This window comes from Phalacrocorax carbo, chromosome 2 (genome assembly GCF_963921805.1).
Source record: "Phalacrocorax carbo chromosome 2, bPhaCar2.1, whole genome shotgun sequence".
Classification (NCBI taxonomy): domain Eukaryota; kingdom Metazoa; phylum Chordata; class Aves; order Suliformes; family Phalacrocoracidae; genus Phalacrocorax; species Phalacrocorax carbo.
Genome location: NC_087514.1, coordinates 152,661,867 through 152,682,454, shown reverse-complemented (window position 1 = coordinate 152,682,454; position 20,588 = coordinate 152,661,867). Strand labels below are relative to the sequence as shown.

The 20,588-nt window shown below is 39.0% G+C and overlaps 1 protein-coding gene across 14 annotated transcripts in view; it reads left to right on the top strand.

The window, feature by feature from the left end:
* The window catches only part of PARD3 (par-3 family cell polarity regulator), a 464,314-nt gene that overhangs the window by 285,989 nt on the left and 157,737 nt on the right, over positions 1-20,588 (top strand). For all 14 annotated transcript variants that reach the window (XM_064444947.1, XM_064444949.1, XM_064444944.1 and 11 more), the window contains 2 exons: positions 7,945-8,095; positions 15,948-16,137. In XM_064444947.1, coding sequence (XP_064301017.1) covers positions 7,945-8,095; positions 15,948-16,137 — 341 coding nt within the window. The remainder of the gene's footprint in view (positions 1-7,944; positions 8,096-15,947; positions 16,138-20,588) is intronic.

The following is a 20,588-nucleotide window of genomic DNA, read 5'->3' as shown; positions in this document are numbered from 1 at the left end:
GGGGAGAATACATTTGACAGCGCGGTGCTGCAGTGTGCCGTTTCTCTGTGTATCAGCTCAGACCAGAATTTTCACGTGCACTTTGTATTTTGGTTGCTGTCTAGAAGAGAGGATGGCTTAAGCCCTGGTGGCCTGGGTTTACAGAGGCAGGGATAGTTGCCTCTGATCTGCTGCAGAGGAGCCGTTTCTTTGTCAGAAAGCTTTCTTAGGCTTCAGAAGTCAAAGTCTACATAACTGGAGCATGAAAGTGTTTCAGAATTGTGTGAAGTTACCTCCTTTTTCCATGCCAGCATTATTCTCATACAGCTTCACCATTTCTCATAGACTAAACCTCCAAAGCAATTATAGTAATAATAAAAATGTACATAAACACTGTATGAGTATTATCTTGTCTTCAGAGAGGTGGTGAGGAGATCATTTACATCGTCAGCTCATACATGACTGTAAACTCAAAAGAGACCACAAACTTCCCAGAAGGTAAAAAGTGTTTTTGTGCTGTTGTGGTTTTACTGAACTGAAGAGTAGCGTGTGGAAAGAATTTTCATTGACTCACCAGGAGATAGAGTATAATCCATCCAGGTTTTCAAGTGAATTATCTTGTAGTAAATATTGATATAAGCATGGAGTGAGTGGTAGTTATGAATGAACTCCAAGCCAAAACTGTGTATCTGAGTTTTCTCCTGTTTGCATTACATCCACACAGAGTTCAGTAATACAGTTAATTCTGTAAGCTGCGCTATTACAAACGCTGCAAAGCTTTGTTTAATATCTCAGCGACTCCAGACAAAAATCACACAGTGAGTATTTGATGGATGCTGTTAGATTAGTGTAACAAAAACATTTAGCTTGGTATTTGGATATATCTAAGGTTTCCTCCCCCGCTTTCAAAAGAGTTAAATATGCTGTTCAAATCCATGTTTTCAACTTTCAGCCTTGCCCTCTGTGATCGGCACTGTGTGTTGGTTCTTCAGCTTTCCTTTATAAGCACAGAAAGACTTCAAGGTGCATTTCCAAAGTTGTGCAGACAGTGGCAAAAATGGGAAGAATAACAACAGTGGTGACTTGATATTCATATATGGCCAGTATTTAAACCTCAGTTTTCAGAAGTTGTGGCCGTCAGCTTTTTGGATCTTTAACTGATCCAAGGGTTGACATTTTTTTAATTACTGAGGAGCCTAAGATTTCAGGAGAAACACCGGAGCTCCTTGCGCCCTGTTTTGTTAATTAGTGATATTATTATGATTAGCCTGTATGGCCATAATGCATACACAGCGCTTAGGCATGACGTGTCAGGCAGATCCATGCAGCTGGCAGCAGTGTGTGCTGATTCAAGGAAAGAAAGGTAATTGTTACTTTTGGAACCCTGTTCTTTTCAGTCCTGCAACCTGGACAGCTTAGAGGCACAGATTGCTCACCTGCACTCTGCACTCTGTTCGTGTCACACGCAGGCAGCACTTGTCTGCCATTAAGAGAGAGCGCATCACCATTTTCCTCAAAATGAGAGATTTCAAGGCTTTTTTTTTTTCTATCTCCCTTTTTTGACAGAATTAATGTCTTGCCAAACCTGCCTGAAAAAAAGACTTGCAAATGATTTGCAGATCCCCAAATTTCTTTCTGCATGCCTGTTCGTTTTTGCTTCAGTTGCTGAGTTGAAAACAGCATACCATGAAGCGGAGAGAGTCATGAATCCAAACCATATAAGGACCTCATCAACTGTTCAAATAAATTGACTGGTAGACAGATCAGTGAGAGAGACTTTTCAAATGAGTGGTTTCATTATAAAAGAAAGGAAACAAGCAAACATCTGGGTTTTTTCCCCATATGTGTGAAAGTATAAAATATTCAGCATCATTTTTCCCTGCATGTATTACCTGGTTACCCACTTTGAAATGGATATGACAGGTTTGGTTTTTTTCTTTTCTTGCTATTAGTTTTGTGACGACCTTCTGGAGTTCATTTAACTATTGAAAGGCTTTAGTATCTTCTCCACACACAGCGATTTCACTCTTCGCTACCATTTCCAAGTCATTGATAAAGCTGCACATCAGCGTAAGCCATTCCCAGCCCTGATCCCTGGGGGAGCCTACAGCTGACTCTTCTCCACCCTGAAGACTGATCTTTGTTTCCAGTCCTTTTGCCAAATTTCAATCCAGGAAATGAAAACCTAGTCCAGGCCTATGAAAGCTTAGTTTATTTAATGCTTTTGATATGAAGCCTTGGTAAAGGCTTTTTGAAAGTGCAAATGTGTCCTGTCCGATTCATGGCCTCAGAGCTTGGAGAGCTTACCAGCACCTTTGTGCAACTCCATCCCCACAGTGAGGCAGAATTTCCCCTTGGATGTCTGCCTTCCCCAGGGACCCATGTCTGTCATGCTCCGTGTTCTTACTCTTTATTGCAGATGCCACCATTTTATCCAGAAGGAGGTCAGACGCCTGGTCTGTAGTTCCCAAGATCCCCTCTAGGTATATTGGCAACCACCAGTCCTCTGGCACCATGGCCATTCGTAACATTATGTTGAATGTTTTGGCCAGCACTTATCCAATCGCATTGTTGAGTTCCTTCAAGGCTTTTGGGAGAATGCCATCCAACCTGGGTGACATGTTAACTCCTCACCTACCCATTTGGTCTAATGCTCCTCTGTATTATTTTCTGGCTGATCTCACTCCTCTCCTTATTTGCTACAAAGAATGGGGTCAGGTGTGGAAATCTTCCCAGTGTCTTCAGCAGCAAAGACTGAGGCAAAGAAATCATTGAGCTTCCCTACTGCGGGCTTGTCCCACAGTAACCCTTTTGCTCTTGCCATCAAGTGGTCCAGCTGATTCTCTGTGTACCTTCCTATGTCTGATGTCCTTAGTGAACATCTTACCTTCAGTTTGAGCATCCTCTGAAGGGTGCTGCTTACATTTTTCCTTCTCTCTTGGGCCGTATCATAGCTTTAGTTTGGGGTGGTTTTTGTGTGGGTTTTTTTTGTTTGTCTGTTTGTTTGTTTTTATTTTGTTGGGGTTTTTTTGTTTGGTTGTTTGTTTTTTTTTTTAATTGTGGCATGATTTTCAGTGTATTTAGGTAAAATTCTGGTAGTAAACATCCCAATAAATATTTTAAAAAGGTAGTTGTTGGGAAAGTATGTACATGGTTCTCTACTCTGTAGTAACTTGTCTTCTGTTCTGCCCTTGTACCCGTCCCAATTTATTTTGACTTACTTTTTTCTCCTTTATATCTGTTTTCTATCCTTGGTATCGGTGTAGAAGCTCCATCTTGGCCCAGGTTCCTCTCCATAACCAAGAACCTACCATCTAACTACATTTTGCAAAGCTGTATGGGTTCCTCCCCACCATTCTGGAAGCATTTTTTGTCTTCTGCTTGCCTTTTAACATTGTCAGAACAAGAAAGCAGTATTTCTTAGAAACTCTGTACTAATTTTACAATTACTAGTTCATGATTGTGCATATAGGTAAAACCTGGCCCTTTTACTGGCTATTACCTACATTTCACATCTTGCAGTCTGTCCCTAAAGCAGGATCCCAACTTGGGTGACAACAGAGAAAACCATGTTTAATATAGGTAGTGATATTGTAAAAGTACCTCTGTTGAAAAAGGAAGCTGAAGCATTTGGGACATCTTATCCATGGTACACAGATAAGAAAGGGAAAAGAAAGCCTGGAGAGTAACTGTGTGACAGAAGGAGCTTCAGTACCCTGGATGCAGTGTAATACATAGCACACTTGTATACCGACTTCTTTAAAATCCATAATGTTTGCATGCCAGTATTTGGATAACTTACTTTCTGAAGGAAAATGGAGTCTGATTATTGTTTCTTAAAAAAAAAAAAAGCTTGTTTATGCATTGAATATTTTGGCAATGTTCTTGTGCATAAACTTTTTTCATATTTATGTGCATAACTTCAGATGGGATGGATGGTGGTGTTTAAGTAAAAAGGACTGCATTAGTTGTCCTTTTATCATCTAGATAAGCAGCAGCTGGGCTAGTTAGTACAGACAGTGTTTTAGCAAACAGCTGGTTCTTATCTGAATGACAAAGGGCCAGGGTAGAGACCTTTTTTATTTAAAAAAAATAAATCAAAAAGTTTTACTTCTATTTTTATTTTAAGAGAATGGAGAGAAAAGGAGCTATAGCCAATCTGTAGCCTGTGAGTTTTTACTGCATTTTTACAAATATGATAATTTATTATGGATCAGTGCTAGGACCCAGAGAGGGAGAAGCCTGGAGAAGAGAACGCTCGGGGGAATCTTACCAGTGTGTATAAATACCTGATGGGGGGAATAAAGACTGATCCAGACTCTTCTCAGGGCTGCCCAGAGCCAGGACAAGAAGCAAAGGGGACAAACTGAAATACAAGAAATTTCTTCAAACGTAAGAACAAAATTCTGTTCTGTGAGGGTGGTCAACCACTGGCACAGGTTGCCCAGGGAGGTTGTGGAGTCTCTCTGTCCTTGGAGATATTCAAAACCCATCTGGACAAGGCACTGGGCAACCTGCCCTTGCTGACCTTGCTTTGAGCAAGATTTTGGACTAGGTGATCTCTAGCGGTTCCATCCAACCTCAACTGGTCCGTGACTCTGACTGTCACAGGAAGAAGTGCTCCTGCTAGGGGCAGCTATAGATACGAAGTATAGGGGCCGGCTGCTGCCTAGCTTGCTTTCCTTGCCAGGCCTTTAATGAATGTCAGGAATTCATACGTCTTTGTTTATATTACCTATTCTTTATCAGTTAATCAAATTAAATTATACCAGATAGCGCTGATATCTGCTAAGGGAAGGAACTGGAATGTGTAATTCAAGCTCTTTATTAGAAATGCATCAGGAAGAGCAAGTCTTGATTTGAACTGTAATCTTGCTATGGACTGTTGGTCACTTTGTCTGGCCCACAGCAATTTTCAAATTCAGTGTATTTTTTTGTTACACAAACTTTCTGTTAACAGTGTAAGGAAAAGACTTTTTTATGAGTGTGTGTAAAAGCCAGTTGTGTAATTCCTGTCCAGTTTTCACTAGTTTATAAATGACATCATCTCTTTTGTAAAATATGTGTGTAGTTGGCTGTTGAAGCCTTTGTTTAAAACTATCTTTTGAGATGCTAATTAGCCATGGAAAAAGTTTTCCCCATGAAAATGATAAAATACGTGATTCACTTTACAAAACACGGCCGTCTAAACACCGCACTCCTGCAATTTCTTATGTTTATCCTGTAGTTTACTGCATTACTAGGAGTGAATTTTTATGTATTTCCCTGATTCAGAGCTTTCTTCTTGTCAGTATCTTTCTGAAAATCTCTCGAGACCTTCCCACAAAAGAGTTAGTTTGAAGGTTGATGGGTTGTCACATGAAGAAGGACTGTGCGATATGGCTCACTAAAAGCTGGACACTTGTTACATAAAGTCATCGATATAGCACTGGGAGAATAAATCCCAAAGCACTTTGATATTTTCACACCTTATTTAAAGGCAGTGAAATAAAGGTTAGTTTATAATTTAATGCCTTTATCATGCAAGTCTAAACTCTCAAGCAGCAATTTTTTGTCTTACAGTGTTTGAGCATTTAACAGTTCTGTTCTTTTTGAATTTGCCTTAGATTCCTTTATAACAGAGCCTACAAATATTGTTTAATTTACTTTTCAGTAAAGCTGTCAGTTGTAATCTGCAATTTAAAAAAACTAATAAAACAAACCCTCATTTCACAATTTAAACCTTATTGAGTCTAATTCACTTGCATTGCAAGTTTATTATTCTCCTGCAGTTTGCGTGCCTCCAATTGTAATTGTGTTGACCCTCTGATGCAGTAAATCTCCCCAGTGCTTATCAAACTGGGAGAGATAAGTCTACAATTTGGAACTTCATTAACTATCTCATTTATATTAAACAGATGATGGCTTTGAACAGAAATAATAATTTCTACAGGCTGCGACCTCCTGATCGTGGTCTCCTTGACTTCGTAATGCCGCGTTTCACGAACTGCCACCCCTCCATGTACCGGGCGTTACGCCAGCGCCCGAATGTCAGAAGTTGTTAGTCCATCGGGCTGACTTCAAAGCCTCTGCTGCGGAGACTGCAGCTGAGTGCTTTGTAGCCCTTGAAGCAGATTTTAAAAAATATTTCGTAGTGTATATTTCTTAGTCATCTGGGGATTGCGGGTGGAGTGATTAATAATGGGCAGCTGTTCAAAGAAGAAACAAGCAGCAAACATGTTGCTTGTTATTGTAATTCCTGAAACTGTGAACTGCTCCTCTCATGCTCATTTAGAGACCAGTCCTGTGGAATAAGCATTCCCAGTTCCCAGTGGCTTCAAAGAGTTTGCACCGTGCTCAATATCTTACAGTATCTGGTCCCCACTGTATTTCAATACATATAAAATGTGTGCTGCAGGATTTGTGTAAGCACATTGTTCTTGAGATTTTAACTATATGCTTCAATATGAAGAGGCGTGTTAGTGAGAACAGCTAATGCTTTGATGTGAGTTCACGATTGCCCTGCAAAACACATCTATTTTTTAATTTTTGCTTATTTTTTTAATAGAGCTGGATTCAGTTCATGCTGTTCAGGTGAATTGGTGTAATGGTCTTGACGAAGCTCCTTTGGTAGCATTACTGAGTACCATCAGGGTGCTAGAGCTCAGGTGAACCAAGAGCTTTAGGGGCAGGAAGGCTGGATGGTGCAAGGGCTGGGTGATGGTGTGGAGAGTCTCATCTCTGCAGAGAGTGACTGGGCGCTGACAAACTGGGCATCTGAACTGACGGGTGAGCGCATAGGTGCTCGTTCTCCTCTCTCCCAGGGGCTGCGCTGGCAGCGGAGCTGCCCACGGCTAAACCCAGCTAGACGATATCAAATTGTTTTCTTTCTTTGCCCTGCACAGGCACTGCTTTCCACTGAGCTCTGGTTCTCTGGGGCTCACTGAGGAAAACTCAACTTTTTCCTCTCTTTTTGAAAAATCTGAGAGACATACACAGGAAAACAAGGGATGACCAGTTTCTGCACACCAAGGCTGAGCTGGGAAGTCACTCAGGGGAGCCTCCTGACGGAGAGCAGCCGGGGTGGGGAGGCAGCTGTACATGCAGTCTTCTCCCCTGCGCGTGTGGTCAAGCAGCCCCTCTCCGTTGCTTCTTCCACCACCTACTTCACTTGTCTTGTGACCTGGGGGGTCTGCCTGGAGTCGTGGTGGGCAGGGATCTGGCAGTTCTGGGGGCTGAGGGCTGGGGTGGGGGGGCACCTCAGGTCTTGCCAGTTCTGGGTTTTGTGGCTCTGCCTGGATGCTGCAGCAGTGTCAGGGATCAGGTAAACTTCAGACTGAAGAAAGCACGCAAGGTCTCTGTACCCTGCAGCCAGGAAAGGCAGAGAACTCATCGTAAGTAGGGGAAAAAAACCCAAGTTACTATGAAGTCTGATGACTTCTTTTTTTTTTCTTTCTCTCCTAACTATAAAACGTTTGAGTGTTTGCGTATTGGTTACTAATATGTGTGGTAGAGTTTCCTGGGGGTTTCCATGCTGATTACATTTGAAAGAAAATTGCACCACTTCAAAAAGCAGCAGCCCGATTCCAAATGGGGTTCCTGCTCGCGCTCCTGAGAGGGACCTTGTTCTGACAGGCTGTCAGTGTGGGAAAGTCGGCCCAGCTGTCTGCCCCATTGTGTTGAAAAAAGCCAAAACTGTCTGTTTAAGAAATTATCCAACAAAGAGACACCAAAATGCAATGGGTTTTTTTTCACCAATTTTCTGCTGAAGGATTTTAAATTTGACAGGGCACCATGGGAGGTGCAGTGTGAAGTGGCTTAGAAAGTTGGTTATTAAGCAGAGCTGTCATTGCAAATTATATTTGTCCAGGGTGAGAAGTTCTAGCTCATTTGGTGCCCAGACAGGTCTAGGCCTTAGGCAAGTTGTTACAGTTCCCCCATGCTGCTAAATGGACCCTGGGTGCTAATTTTCCTCTCTCTGTGCAGCTGGAGTCACCTGGGAGCCCCTCTGGGCCAGAGCTGCCCATAGAGACTCTGCTGGATGACCGGGAACGGAGGATTTCCCACTCCCTCTATGGCGGGATTGAGGGTCTCAGCGAGTCACCCACAAGGAACACGGCACTGAGTAGGATAATGGGTGAGTCAAATCAGCTCTGCTAATCGGGGCGTGACTTTATTGCTCTCTGTGATTCATCAAAGGGTGATTAATGTATTATGTGGGAATCAGGGAACATGGGTATTGCACTGACCGACTTAAAACGTGCCTTAAAATTGTTCTGTGCAAGCCTTCTGGATAAGTAATGTGAGAAAGAAAGTAAAATGGAATTATAAAGTGAATTTCGTATCCCATAGCAGGTAATAGAACAAATAACAGGAGCATTTAACGCGTTTCTTCAGTGTCTGATCTGGGACAATAAATTATTGGTTGGTCTAGTCTCCATGGTGAGTCTTCGTTTGCATGAAAGTCAGTAACTCATGGGAATTTATGATTATTTTCAGCATTTCTTCTCTCAGTCATACTAAAGTACAAAAATAAATAAGGGAAACTTGCATCCATTTATGCTTATTAGGGCATTTCATTAATTTGTTGGAATTTTTGCTTTGCAGGACACTAATTTTAAAACCTCATAACTAATTTTAATCATCCCTTGTGTAGATTCTGTGCCATACCATCTGCATGGCCCCAGTGGATGATGAGGTTATTAGCGGTTGCTCTGCAGCAATTCAGCTTCCGATGTACAGAGCTAGGTAATAAAGGCTTGCCTTGCCACAGGAGTGGTCGGATTTACTGACTAGGATGGGATTAATTTGAAAGGATTTTCAAATTTAAACACAAAAAGCAGCTTGATGCAAATAGCACCTGACAGAAGATGCGACGATGGCTTGCTTGAGTTGCAAGTTTTAAACATAAGACATGGCCATTAAATCTGAGAGGTTTTTTAGTATGCTTGACACACACACAATATATTAGAAGATGCTGCTATAAACTTGATATGAAGCAAGGATGAACTTAGTTTTTAATTGCTTCAGATTGATTTTCAACCTTAGGAAATGAGAGTCCACCACTTAGGCTATTCCCAGTCAACAGTTTATATATATATTGCGCTCTGTTTTGGGGTGGTTGTTTGTTTTTGGTTTTTTTTAATTTTTGTATTTTGGGGTTTGCTTTTTCGTTGTAGTAGCAGAATAACGTGTTAAACTCTGAAAATCCACAAATTTGCTATTTAAGATATTTCTTCAGTTAAGTCTTTTGGGTTTTTTGGGGGCATTTGGGCAACAGTAATTAGAAACAAATAATATTCTGTTCTATTGCAATGCATTTTGTGCAGCTTGGAAGCAAAATTGTATACCTGGGAATCAAGGAAGCATGAAACCTTTTCACCAAAAGTCATATGCTCTGAAAGAGAACAATTTAAAGAAACCATTTGTTGACAAATTTAAGGAGCGATAAAATAATCTGGAGTCTTTACCACTGCACTCCTCTAGAAGGGACTAGTTCCTGTGGTGTCAAGGCTTTAGATAAAACATTTGCAGAGCACTACCTTCTGCGTTTTCCATTAGCGTTGCAGAGGATTTACACATAAAGCTCATATAAGCGTTAACGAGTTATCGCTTAAACACCTTGTCCAGTGATGGGAGAAGAAGCCCTGAGAGAATGTGTGTGCATGTGTGTCAGCAATGCAGTTTACTTCCACATCAAAGGAACACAGGACTTGCCCTGCTAAATCGAGCTAGTGGTTCATCAGTCTGGGGTCATCCCTTTAGCAGTAGCCAGTAACTGATGTTTCAGCAAAAGAAGAAAAGTCTTTCCAAACCTCTAAAAAGCTAATCTTTTTGGGTGCCTCTGCAGCGTAGATGTAGAGAAAAAAAATCAATCCTACATTTTGGAAGTGTTTTATAACCCAAAGGTGATGTTTTGATTTCCTCTGGATCATCGTTTTTCTGTATTGTTTTCAGAAACCAGGAACTATGTAAAAAATTGGTTGGTTGTGATTTAAATCCAGTGATCCTTTAGTTGGAAGCCCATGTAATATCAAATTGTGCCTGAACCTCATAGCAAATGTGATCTATTCCAGAGTAACTGAAAACTGGTCTTGCCAGGACTGGGTCATTCCCTTCTGCAATCACAGCAGCTTCTCTGAGCTGTCATGTGTAAACCCAGTTTTTAGGTAGCAGTCATTTTACTAATATGCTAATTTTTATGAATTATAATCAGTACCACTAAGTTAAAACTGCAGGGTTTATAATCTTTTGTGATATTATTGCATGTGTATTTTCTTGCAGTGCCATACAACAGAGAGGTATTATTACCTCTATTGGGAGAGAGCGGTACAGTTGCTTGTTTCAGAGTAGCTAATGTTTGTAAGACTCAATGATTTATGATATAGTGGGATTCCTGTCCTATTAGCACTGATAATGAGAAAAAACTCAGAACTTTTTTATTTTCTTGGGAATGTGTATGTGGTGTTACATGACTCTTCCAGCGTTTTCCTCCTCTCTTGAAAATTGGCGTAAAAGCGAGGATTAGTCCTAAGAACAATCTGGCTAAGGAAGTCTGGAGGTGTGTGCCTTCCCATGCTGGTCCTGACCATGAAAACCAGCCAAAGGAGTGCTTTATGCAGTGCTGATTCTCTTGAGTGCTCTCCCCATATCGTGGAGCCCTCTGACTTAAGGGTTCTCTGAATCACCTGATGTCTTTTATTTACCCCTCGATGGATTTAACTATGTAGCTTTTAGTACTCTCGGTACCTTGTGGTGAGGAGGTCACAGTTTGATTTCATGTGTGAAAGAGTAGATCTTTCTGCTTCTTTTGCTGTTGGATGAAATTGATGGATTTAGAGTTTTCTTCCTTCCTAAATTAGACTGTTCAAAAGTGATAATCTGAAGGTCTGGAAAATGCCTGTTCTTTTCAGTCATTGCTTAAAGTTGGAACAGAACTTCAAGAGAGTTTTGTTTCTTTTAAATACATCTAATGTACTTTTCAGGAAAGGTTAAGACCATTTCCTTACTCTTTCAATCCATAACTGACAGCAAGAACTGGTTGTCAGAGCCTTGCTGTGAGAGTGGGAATAAAATACCGATTTTAGAACGTGATTTAAATTATGTAAAATAATGTTTGCTTACTGCAAAAAGGCTACATAAATCTTCTAATATTTCTGATGATTCTTACGTTGATCTACTTTTCTAGACGATTATTGCTATTATAGATTTTCTTATGCTTTTTCACTGGATAATATTTCAGTGAAAATTTCTGATGGAGAGGAGATACCGCTTCCTGTATTCAGAGAATGATTTTTTTGTTTTGACAAGGCAGTTTTTTATTTATACAAATTGGGTCTTCCCTTCTAAGAATTGGATGGCTATAATAAACCCCCTTATGTTTATTTATTTATTTTTAATATTTTCAGTTCGCACGTTAGTACATATAAAATAATGTCTGTGTTATGCTGGTTTGCTAGACTCTGTGACAAAAAATGCAAGCCTCTTCTTCAGTTACACCGTTCTTCTGTATCATCCATTATGCTCCTGGGTTTTGTAATACGCAAATACATAGCTGCTGTCTATATAAATTACTCTTACTCAACAAACAGCTTAGTACAAAGTCCTCTTTCTTCTGGTTGCTGAATTTTTTTTTTATGAACACGGTGAATTTTGTTGCTAATGGTGACTAAACAGAAGTTATTTATCAGGGGGTACATAGAATAAGAGCAGCTTGCACTGAACCTGCATTTCATCCTGAAGGATCCCCCAGAACTTTGTAAAATTTGATAGTTCCTACACAACAGGAAATACTTTGTTCTCTACATAAATAATTGCTATCTGAATGATAGAATCAGGAGGAAGCACTACTGAAAAAAATGCAGCTAGAGATGCAGTGTGTGCGTGTCAGTGAAATGAAAATAACCCTTTACAAGCAGAGTGCAGTTCCCTGGCCAGGAATCTCAGCGGAGCGTGGTGGTCTGCTACAATAGTCTTGACAGATCTGAGCACTCTCCAGAAATCCAAAGCCTGGACATAGAGGGGACATTTTTGTCCTTAGACGTTCCCCACACATGCGTTCCCAATCCTGCCTCAATTTAGCTTGGAAAATTAGATGATATCTCTGGAAAATTTTGCCAGAACAGTATATTACTGGGGAGAAATATGCTGTTAGTGAAAAAATAAATAAGGTCTGGAGAAATATTACTTTCTCATTGCGCAATTCTCTGTGCCCCTTCTGTAGGAAGTCTCATCACTACTATTTTTGTAATCAATACTATGTTCTTTTATTATTGTTTCTCTTATTGATTACTTATTACTTAGGTTGGTACTCCATTATTCATCACAGAGTAGGTGTTGCTGATTCCTTAGTCAGACAGGTTAGGAGTCACTCGCCATGTCAGAGCAGGAAAGGCCCTCTACTTGTGGAAGGGGCTTGAAGTGTACCGTTGGTCTGAATCCCACAATATCAAAATGCTTACGAGAGTCACTCATAAAGTAATACATGTTCCAAACATGTCGTAAGGGCGTTTAACAGAATTCTTAGACCTTCTTTTAAAAAGCAAGCAATAGCAAAAGCACAAGAACCAAGTCAGATGCAGTACCATGAGAATGCAGTGTAGTATCGGAGCCAAGTTATTACAGCAAACAGATTAACCAAACTTCAGGGGTTTTCAAGATTTTAAAGGACCTGGAGTAGTTGCGTTCTTTATGAGTAAGCCTGTTGTTCATTTTATGTACTGTGTATGCTCCGGGTTTTTTTCAGTGCTTTATGTTGGTGGTTTAATTCAGGTCCAAACTACTTTCTGGTCTACTATAGGTCTATAATATTATAGGTTTGAACTCTTGCTGTTTGGCATATTTTTCCTTCTAAGCTGAAAGTCCTCATAGACCTGGAGACCAGCCATTTGGTACTAGAGCTCTGAGACGACGACTTCTGCACAGAGAGATGGGAACCCTTCTTACCCCATAGTTTGGTATAGTCCTCAGGCTACGTTTGTTTGGACTGGTAACTCATTCGAGAAATTTGAGCCTCATTGTCCTGAGATGAGACACACCTGAAAGGGAAATGTTTTCCCTTCTTTATTACACCATCCAAAATGCTACGTATTACTACAGATTACCTTGCTGAAGTTGAATTAATATATGCAAAACTGGACTTGAAGTGTATTCAGAGACTGAATTTTATAGCACTTTTCTAGCCTAAGGGAAAGTTACTGTCTTGCAGAGGTTTGTAGACAGCTCGAGCAATGTCTTAGATTTGTAGATCAGTCAAATATACTGATGATTACTGGGTTTGAAGTTTCTTTGATGTTTCCTTGTAATGTTTCTCACAGCACTTTCAGAGGTGGTTTCTCGAAGGGTATTTCGTGTCCACTTCATCTGAGCTCCGTACAAAGGATGTATTGAGTCCATTGCTGAGGTCTGCCTAACCATCTGGTGGAGGTGAAGCTTTTCACCTGTTTTTAGCTTCATCTGCAGTGAAAAGCATAGGCATTGTCAGATGGGTTTTCTCCTTAATTTCAAAGCAGCTATTAAAATGTCAGTCTTCACCCTTGTCAGGTATAAAGAAGGGTAGTGAAAAGTTAAAAATGTTACTGAATTACTGTAGCCTCTTAAGTGGGGAGTTCAGTTTGCCGAATGCCATAAGGTTATACCTTTACACAGTCAATTCTTTGGAGATGTTATTAACTACAGAGTTAACAGGCTTGTAGGTATTGTATTTGGAAAGAAGTACATTACCAGGCTAAACATTAACCTGTCCATCATAGAAGATATTGCTGGGCAAAGAATCAGCTGTTATGCAAACTAAACACATTCATTTTGAGTTTGACAGGGAAGAGATGCTCACCATGCAGTGCCTTTTTCTTCCAGCCACTTCTTCAGCCTTCTTCAATGATCTCTTTTGAAGCCAGTTCCCCCCCACTTTGGAAGGCTATACAAAATGTATTATCTAGTGTAGCAATGACCTTAGCTAGCTCTTTATGCATAAGGTTTTATTTGTTTGTTTGGGTTTTTTTTTAAATAATTGCATGCAAAGATAGTGGTGGTAACTTTCCAGAAAAGAGGAGAAACCTATTTTCCCTTAATTCTACACAATTTTTCCATATTTGTAGGAAAAATAAAGTGTGAAAATATTTGATGTGTCCAAAGAAGCAGTTTGTGTTATGGAAATATAAGTTTTGCTGTATATTATTATTGAGGTGCATCATAGTTTTGGAATAATTTGCAGTTTGTTGCCAAATTGGTTGATTAAGCTAGTGCTTTTCTTCTCACAAGATGTGACAATTTTGCTAATCGTTTCAGTAAGATAATACATTTCTAGGAATGAAATTCATGTAATGTCATGATCATTCATTAGAAATAACATTACACGTAGTGAGAGTTAGGACCAAACATTTTAAATGACAGATCTTTTTAAGTTGAACATCAATACCCAGGAGGAAAAAATATTTTAAAAGATATTCTATCACATAAAAAATTATGTGCAGCTAATATGAAAGAATTACACTTAATAATTAGCCACTGCCTCAGATAATTAAATAGTTTTTATCCAGATTTGCAAATCTTTATTTTCCTTAGAGTCAGTTTTAGCTTAGTGTTTCTAGATAGTGAAATAACCTTTTTCTTTCAATTTAAAATTTTAAATGGTGACAATTCTATATTTCTACTGTCACCCAAATATTATATAAACCCCATCCTCCCAACTCTGTGTCTCACGCATATATCCTGAAAAACAGATTTACTCAGTTTAAACCATAGTTATGTTACAAAGCATTGCAATGAAAATATTCTTTCTGAAATTCTTCATAGCTTTTTAGTCTGTTTTGGTGACATAAAGTATTCTATAGGTTTAAAAGTTGCTTCTGCTTTTTATACAGCAGTTTGAAAATTGTTATACAATTTTATGCATTGAAATGATTACTGAAAAAGACAATTACGTGTATATATTTATCCCTATAAAAGCAGCCGTGGTAGTGGGTTTATAATACTTATATGCGCATTGAAACTGGTTTTACTTGGAAACTGTTTTACTAGTTTGTAAGAATCCTCTAAATGTCATCTTTTAACTGGTACTCTCACAAATTAACCCAATGAAGTCTGCTACTGAACAAAGAATAATCTTGAGTCTTTATTACGTCTCTCTCAAGTTTGTGATAACTCTGGTTTAAGCATTTTAACAACAGTGTTAAAGCTTATTTGAATTTGGTGGTAATAGCATTATGTAAATTTTTCCCCAAATTTTGGGTGTGGTTATTTTTTAAAGGGGAAAATGAAAATCTGGAATCATTTAGCTTTAGCCATGAGTTCTCATCCCCTTTTGCAATTCTTACCTTTGTGGAGGCATTATTAAAGGGTTCCAGGTTTCCAGTGGCAGTCAAACAAGTTTCAAATTTCATGAGGGCAAGACTGATCAGGAGGATTGACAAGGTCTGTTAGTCCCCGTGGAATTCATTCTTCATTTCTACCAAACGATCTGATGCAAGAGAAGGTACTAGCTTCTGGGACAGGTGCTTTCCAGTGGTTCCTAGTGACAGGACCTGGGACAATGGGCACAGGCGGAAACAAAGGAGGTTCCCTCTTAACATCAGGAAACATGTTTTTCACTGTGAAGGTAACCAAGCACTGGCACAGGGTGGCCAGGGATGTGGTGGAGTAGAAATATTCAAAAGGCATTTGGTCAGCGTCTTGGGCAACTGGCTGTAGGTTGCTGGAGCATGGCAGGGTTGGACCAAATGAGAGGTCCCTTCCAGCCTCATCCCTTCTGTGATTGTGTTATCTTCTTGCAGTAGGCCATAGATACAACTGGTGTATATTACTTTTCGGACCGCTGCATAGTAAGATACATATAAAGTGAGGCATAGTTAATTTTATTATCTGTGTTGTGTCTCTCTTACCAGTAGCATTGCAGTTTGACATGACATTTTATCAGCTGTGATTTTAGACTATTCAAGGCACTCTCTGCCATTATTTAGGTTTTGGTTTTTTTTTTCCCTTTTATTGTTCAGGTAAATATCAGCTGTCTCCAACGGTGAACATGCCCCAGGATGACACTGTCATTATTGAAGATGATAGGCTTTCAGTACTCCCTCCTCATCTCTCTGACCAGTCGTCATCCAGTTCCCATGATGATGTTGGGTTTGGCACTGTTGATGGTGGTGGATGGGCTAAAGCTGCAATTAATGAGTCAACAGACTGGTAAGAGCATGGTTTAGTGGAAGGACAAAAGAGATGACTGCATTCACGTCTTTTTCTTTAATTTATTTTTTGGCTACTGCTAATATTAATCTTTTTTTCATCCCATTTACATTTCACTATTTTCAAACTGGTAATTGTTCAGGAAGGAAGTCTGTACAGATAATTTGTTAGACTTTCTACTTCTGGTTGCAGTTTTGAGCTCTGTCAAAGCACATTTGTGGAAATGTAACTAATTGTTATTTAGTTGCATTAATTTCATGACCTAATATTAATTTAGTTGCCAACTAAGCTAGCTTTTGTAAAAAAAACTTTGCAAACTTTAAACGCTTGAGTTTATGGAAGATGAAAGAATAATTCCAACTGGAATTTTTCATTTATAAACCTCACTGTAAATATTTCTATGTCTATAAATAAAGGATTATATTTTCATATTCCAGTGTATATCTAGGAGCCTTTCAATACTTCTGTATACTTTCTTGATTTTCCTAACAATATACAGTAATTTAAAAATCTGCTTAGAGGTCAAAGCAGCTCCTTGTTTTGCCCTGGTGTGAACGCTTGTGCAACAAGAACTAGTTAAGATTTCTTTATTATGCATGAAGAAATACCTTTCGTATCATTACATGATTTGTAACTATCATGCAAAGGCAATGCACTGTAATAGTTCCACATTCAAAAATATGGGAAGTGATAGTTCCACATTTAAAACTGTGGAAAGTAACTTTATTTTATATGTTTAATCTATAGCAAAAATAATTCTGTGAATCTTAGGTTGGCTCACTAATTACTTTTACACATTTTAATATAACAGTCTTATATTGAATGAGAAATGCTTTGAGCTCCATTAGTGACTTGCTTAGGTTCCTGACAAAGAAATACTGTTTATTGCTTAGTTAGTACAATTAATACAGATCTAAGATTTAATTTGCAAGTCATGTAATTATCTATAGTAATAGCAAAATAAAAGCCCATCCCTGTACACTGCCACTTCTGGAAGCTAGATAATTACCACAAATGGTGTGAAGTATAGGAATTTTCTTATTTTTCTTGTCTCTTGAGCTGCTTATGAATGTCAGCAATATCTTAATAAAACAGCAGTAGCACCTGCCAGCTGATACGCACCTGTCATCTCCTCCTTTGCTTTATATTAGTTTATTTCAACTTATGTCCAGGAATTGAGTTCTGTATTTTAAGCATTGTTTTAATGATTGTATAAAAAGGTAATTTTTTTCATCTTCATTTGCAGTTTTATTTTTTTAATGTTGCAGCTCTTCTCTTGGACAAGTCATACCTGTAATTTGAGCCCTTGAAAAGTCCGTCTGTCTTTTGTAAAAGCTTTTAGAGCTGAGAATCTGAGACATTTAAATAGAATAGTACTCAAGGCTGCACAGAATAGCTTATTGCTGAGGGATTTTTTTTTTTGAGCCTAATATGAGTAAAAACCTAGACCATAAAGTAAGAGCCCATTTGAAACCTGCAGATGCTTTTACATTTACTTCTGCAGCATATCTTGCTATTCATATACTACTTTGAAAATGAAAGTAACAGTAAAGAAAATAGGGATTAGATATTGTGGAGTTGATCACACTCAAAACCTTTAAATGTCTGTCTTTATGAGAAATTGTAAAGGTCTGTGGATACGATTGCACTTAAAAGAGTAGATCAGTGCAGCGCCTTACTATCTAATGTATTCTATTTGTAAAAAAAAGTAAATAGCAGTAGAATTAGATTGTTGCATTAATTTCCTGCTGCTAATGGGTGAAGGAAGACTTGTAAAACGAAGGTGCATTGTATGATTTGGCTGGAAGGCACAAAGGGTAAGGCTAAGAATATGGATGAAGGGTTATCCAAACAAGAATGGCAGCTGTTCTGAATCAGAGAAGAAAATGTAAGCTTTTCCAGCCTCACAATATCTCCCTAATCCTTGATGAAAATGTTATGAAAACAAAGGGGCAATAAGACAGGATTAATAAGTGGAATTTTAATAACGTTGAGGGTCAGAAGACGGTTACATTCTTTTAAGGATCAGCTGCCATTCCAGAAATCTTATTGGTTAAGTATGCTAGAATATAATAAATTGCATTTGGCATTGCTTAATGATTTGCACTAAATTTACCTTCTGTCTTTTATTAATGCGGTTGAAAAATATTAAAATGAGGCGTTTTTAGGGGCATTAGTTCCTCTTCTGTGTTCATTGGCTTTTCCATCTGTGGATCTTCATGGGGGCTTTTGAATACTTTTAGGCAATGTACATCCATTCAAGCTCCTGTGTTCTGCTCCTTCCTTAATTACTAAAGCACACTCTTGGGTCATTAATAATAGAAATAAACCAGGACATGAAAAATGATGACTCTACGTAGGGCTCAGATATTTGTACTGTAAAAAGGTATGAAATGTCATGATGTCAGAGAGCAAGTGATTTTTGGTGCTAAATAGTGCCTTTAGTATGCAGGATACTATGCAAACACGGAGTAATAATCCCCCTAATAACTGTGTGTGGAAGGTAGGTGTGGTAAGGGCAGACAGGGGAAGCAGAGAGGAAGCCCCTAAAGGCAGTGTCAGTGGAAGCGGTGGGATCTGATCTCCAGAATTCCTGGTTGCTGATGCTGTGTCCAGACCCCACTGCTCTCTCCGGGACCTGTGGTGCTCTTTTCAAGTTTTATTGAACTTTGGAGTTTTACTCTGTTCTTAGGTCTTCAAGTTGAATATACATGTGCATGCTGTATTTACATGAAAATGATATTCAGCTTTATTAGAAGCTTTATGTGTGCGGATCAAAGCAAGCTCAGATGAAAAAAGGAGCATACAGCCAAAACAAATAGTTTTAGAAATTCACCCTTGCTGAAGAAAACGTCACAGGATACATTTTCGGCAAGATGAAGCCGGTCATCTTTAACTAACTTGAGCTGTGTTAACAGATGTTGCTAGAGAAAATTCTCACTTAGTAAAACCACATTTTTCTGGCCTTCAGAGACGGGGCTGACTAGCAGTGAGCCAGAAACTCCTGTGTGGCCTTGGGAAAGTCATTTATGATCTGATTATGAAAGGTGGTGAAACCCTGTAAGTTCAGTTGAGTCACTCGGAGGATGTTTTCAGACGTAGGTCGTTCTTATTCAGCTACGTGTTGCACCGCTGTAAATGCTAGAAGCGTATATTGGCCTTGTCTGTTTTATCTTTCTATCATGTGGAGATAATTTTTTCCCTATTTTGTGGGAGCGAATGTGAGGACTAAATAGTTATTTTTGAGTTCAGGCTCTGATTCATCAGAGCTTTTAAGCATATGCTTCAAAACGTTGCTAAATTGTGCAGACATCTCTGAAATAGTTGCAGTAATTAAATGTAAAACATTATAAGCCTGAGCCAGAAACATTAAAGTCAAAAGGCACTTGACATTGACTTTATTCATATAAGCTCTGATCCTCCTCTCACTTAAGTATTATATGCTTGTCACATGCACACATCATCTTATTTGTAAATCTGCCACTACCAGACAGAATTTCTTCTGGGCTGCCTGGTGATGTGGATAGTGATTTTCATCTTTTATAGTACCTGATGCCTTTGGACACTTCTCCTTACCTCTCTTCACTGTTGTGCCTAATACCCAGATGTTTCTTGATCAAGGGTGCTTCTATAAATTGTAGTACGTGGCATACATAAACTTGTGCATGTTACAGAATTTAAAAGTATAAGCTGGTTTCTGCAGATATTCACTATTTGCCTGTTTCTCACCAAGTATTTCATGTGTATTATGCTTAGCCCTTAAAATAGAAAAGAATTCTTTTGAAACATGCTACTGAACAGTACATGTATGTATACAATATTTTGAATGGCATTTAGTCTATTTAGAGACCTCCGTGACAAAATATTTAGCATTTTTTTATCTCGAAGTACAACAGCAATCAAAGGGGGGTTTTGAGGGTTCTTTTTCCTACAGGATAGATAACAGTGGTGCAAAATGTTCCCTTTTTTTTCAGTATTTTATGCTTTTGATTTATTTTTGTGCCAGCTGAAGTAGAAATCTAAATTATTTTGGCTTGTTTTCAGGCTCTTTTTAATACTCCCCTTTTCCAAAGTCAGATCATCTTTGTGTGAGTTTCCTTTCATATTGTTTATTAGCAATAAGCAGTCTTGCTTTTTGAAAAAAATTTTTAATTGGTTTTAACATGTTGTGGCCACAGTGACACGTTGCAAGCCTTAGGTTTAGCTTGCAGACCAGATTTTGCCTGCATTATTGCCTTCATGATTCTGCCGACATTTGACCAATATTACTACATCTATCTATGGCATGCTTCTGATGAGGCATGGTGAAACTCCCGTCACTGCTTCCTGAAGACCTGACTCACTCAGCCAAAGTCATGCAAGAAACCTGAAGAAGAGGCTGAAACTCAGTCCAGTTACCCCCATTTCTGATATAGTGGTGGAACCACTGTGGTGAATACTTGCTCTGTAGA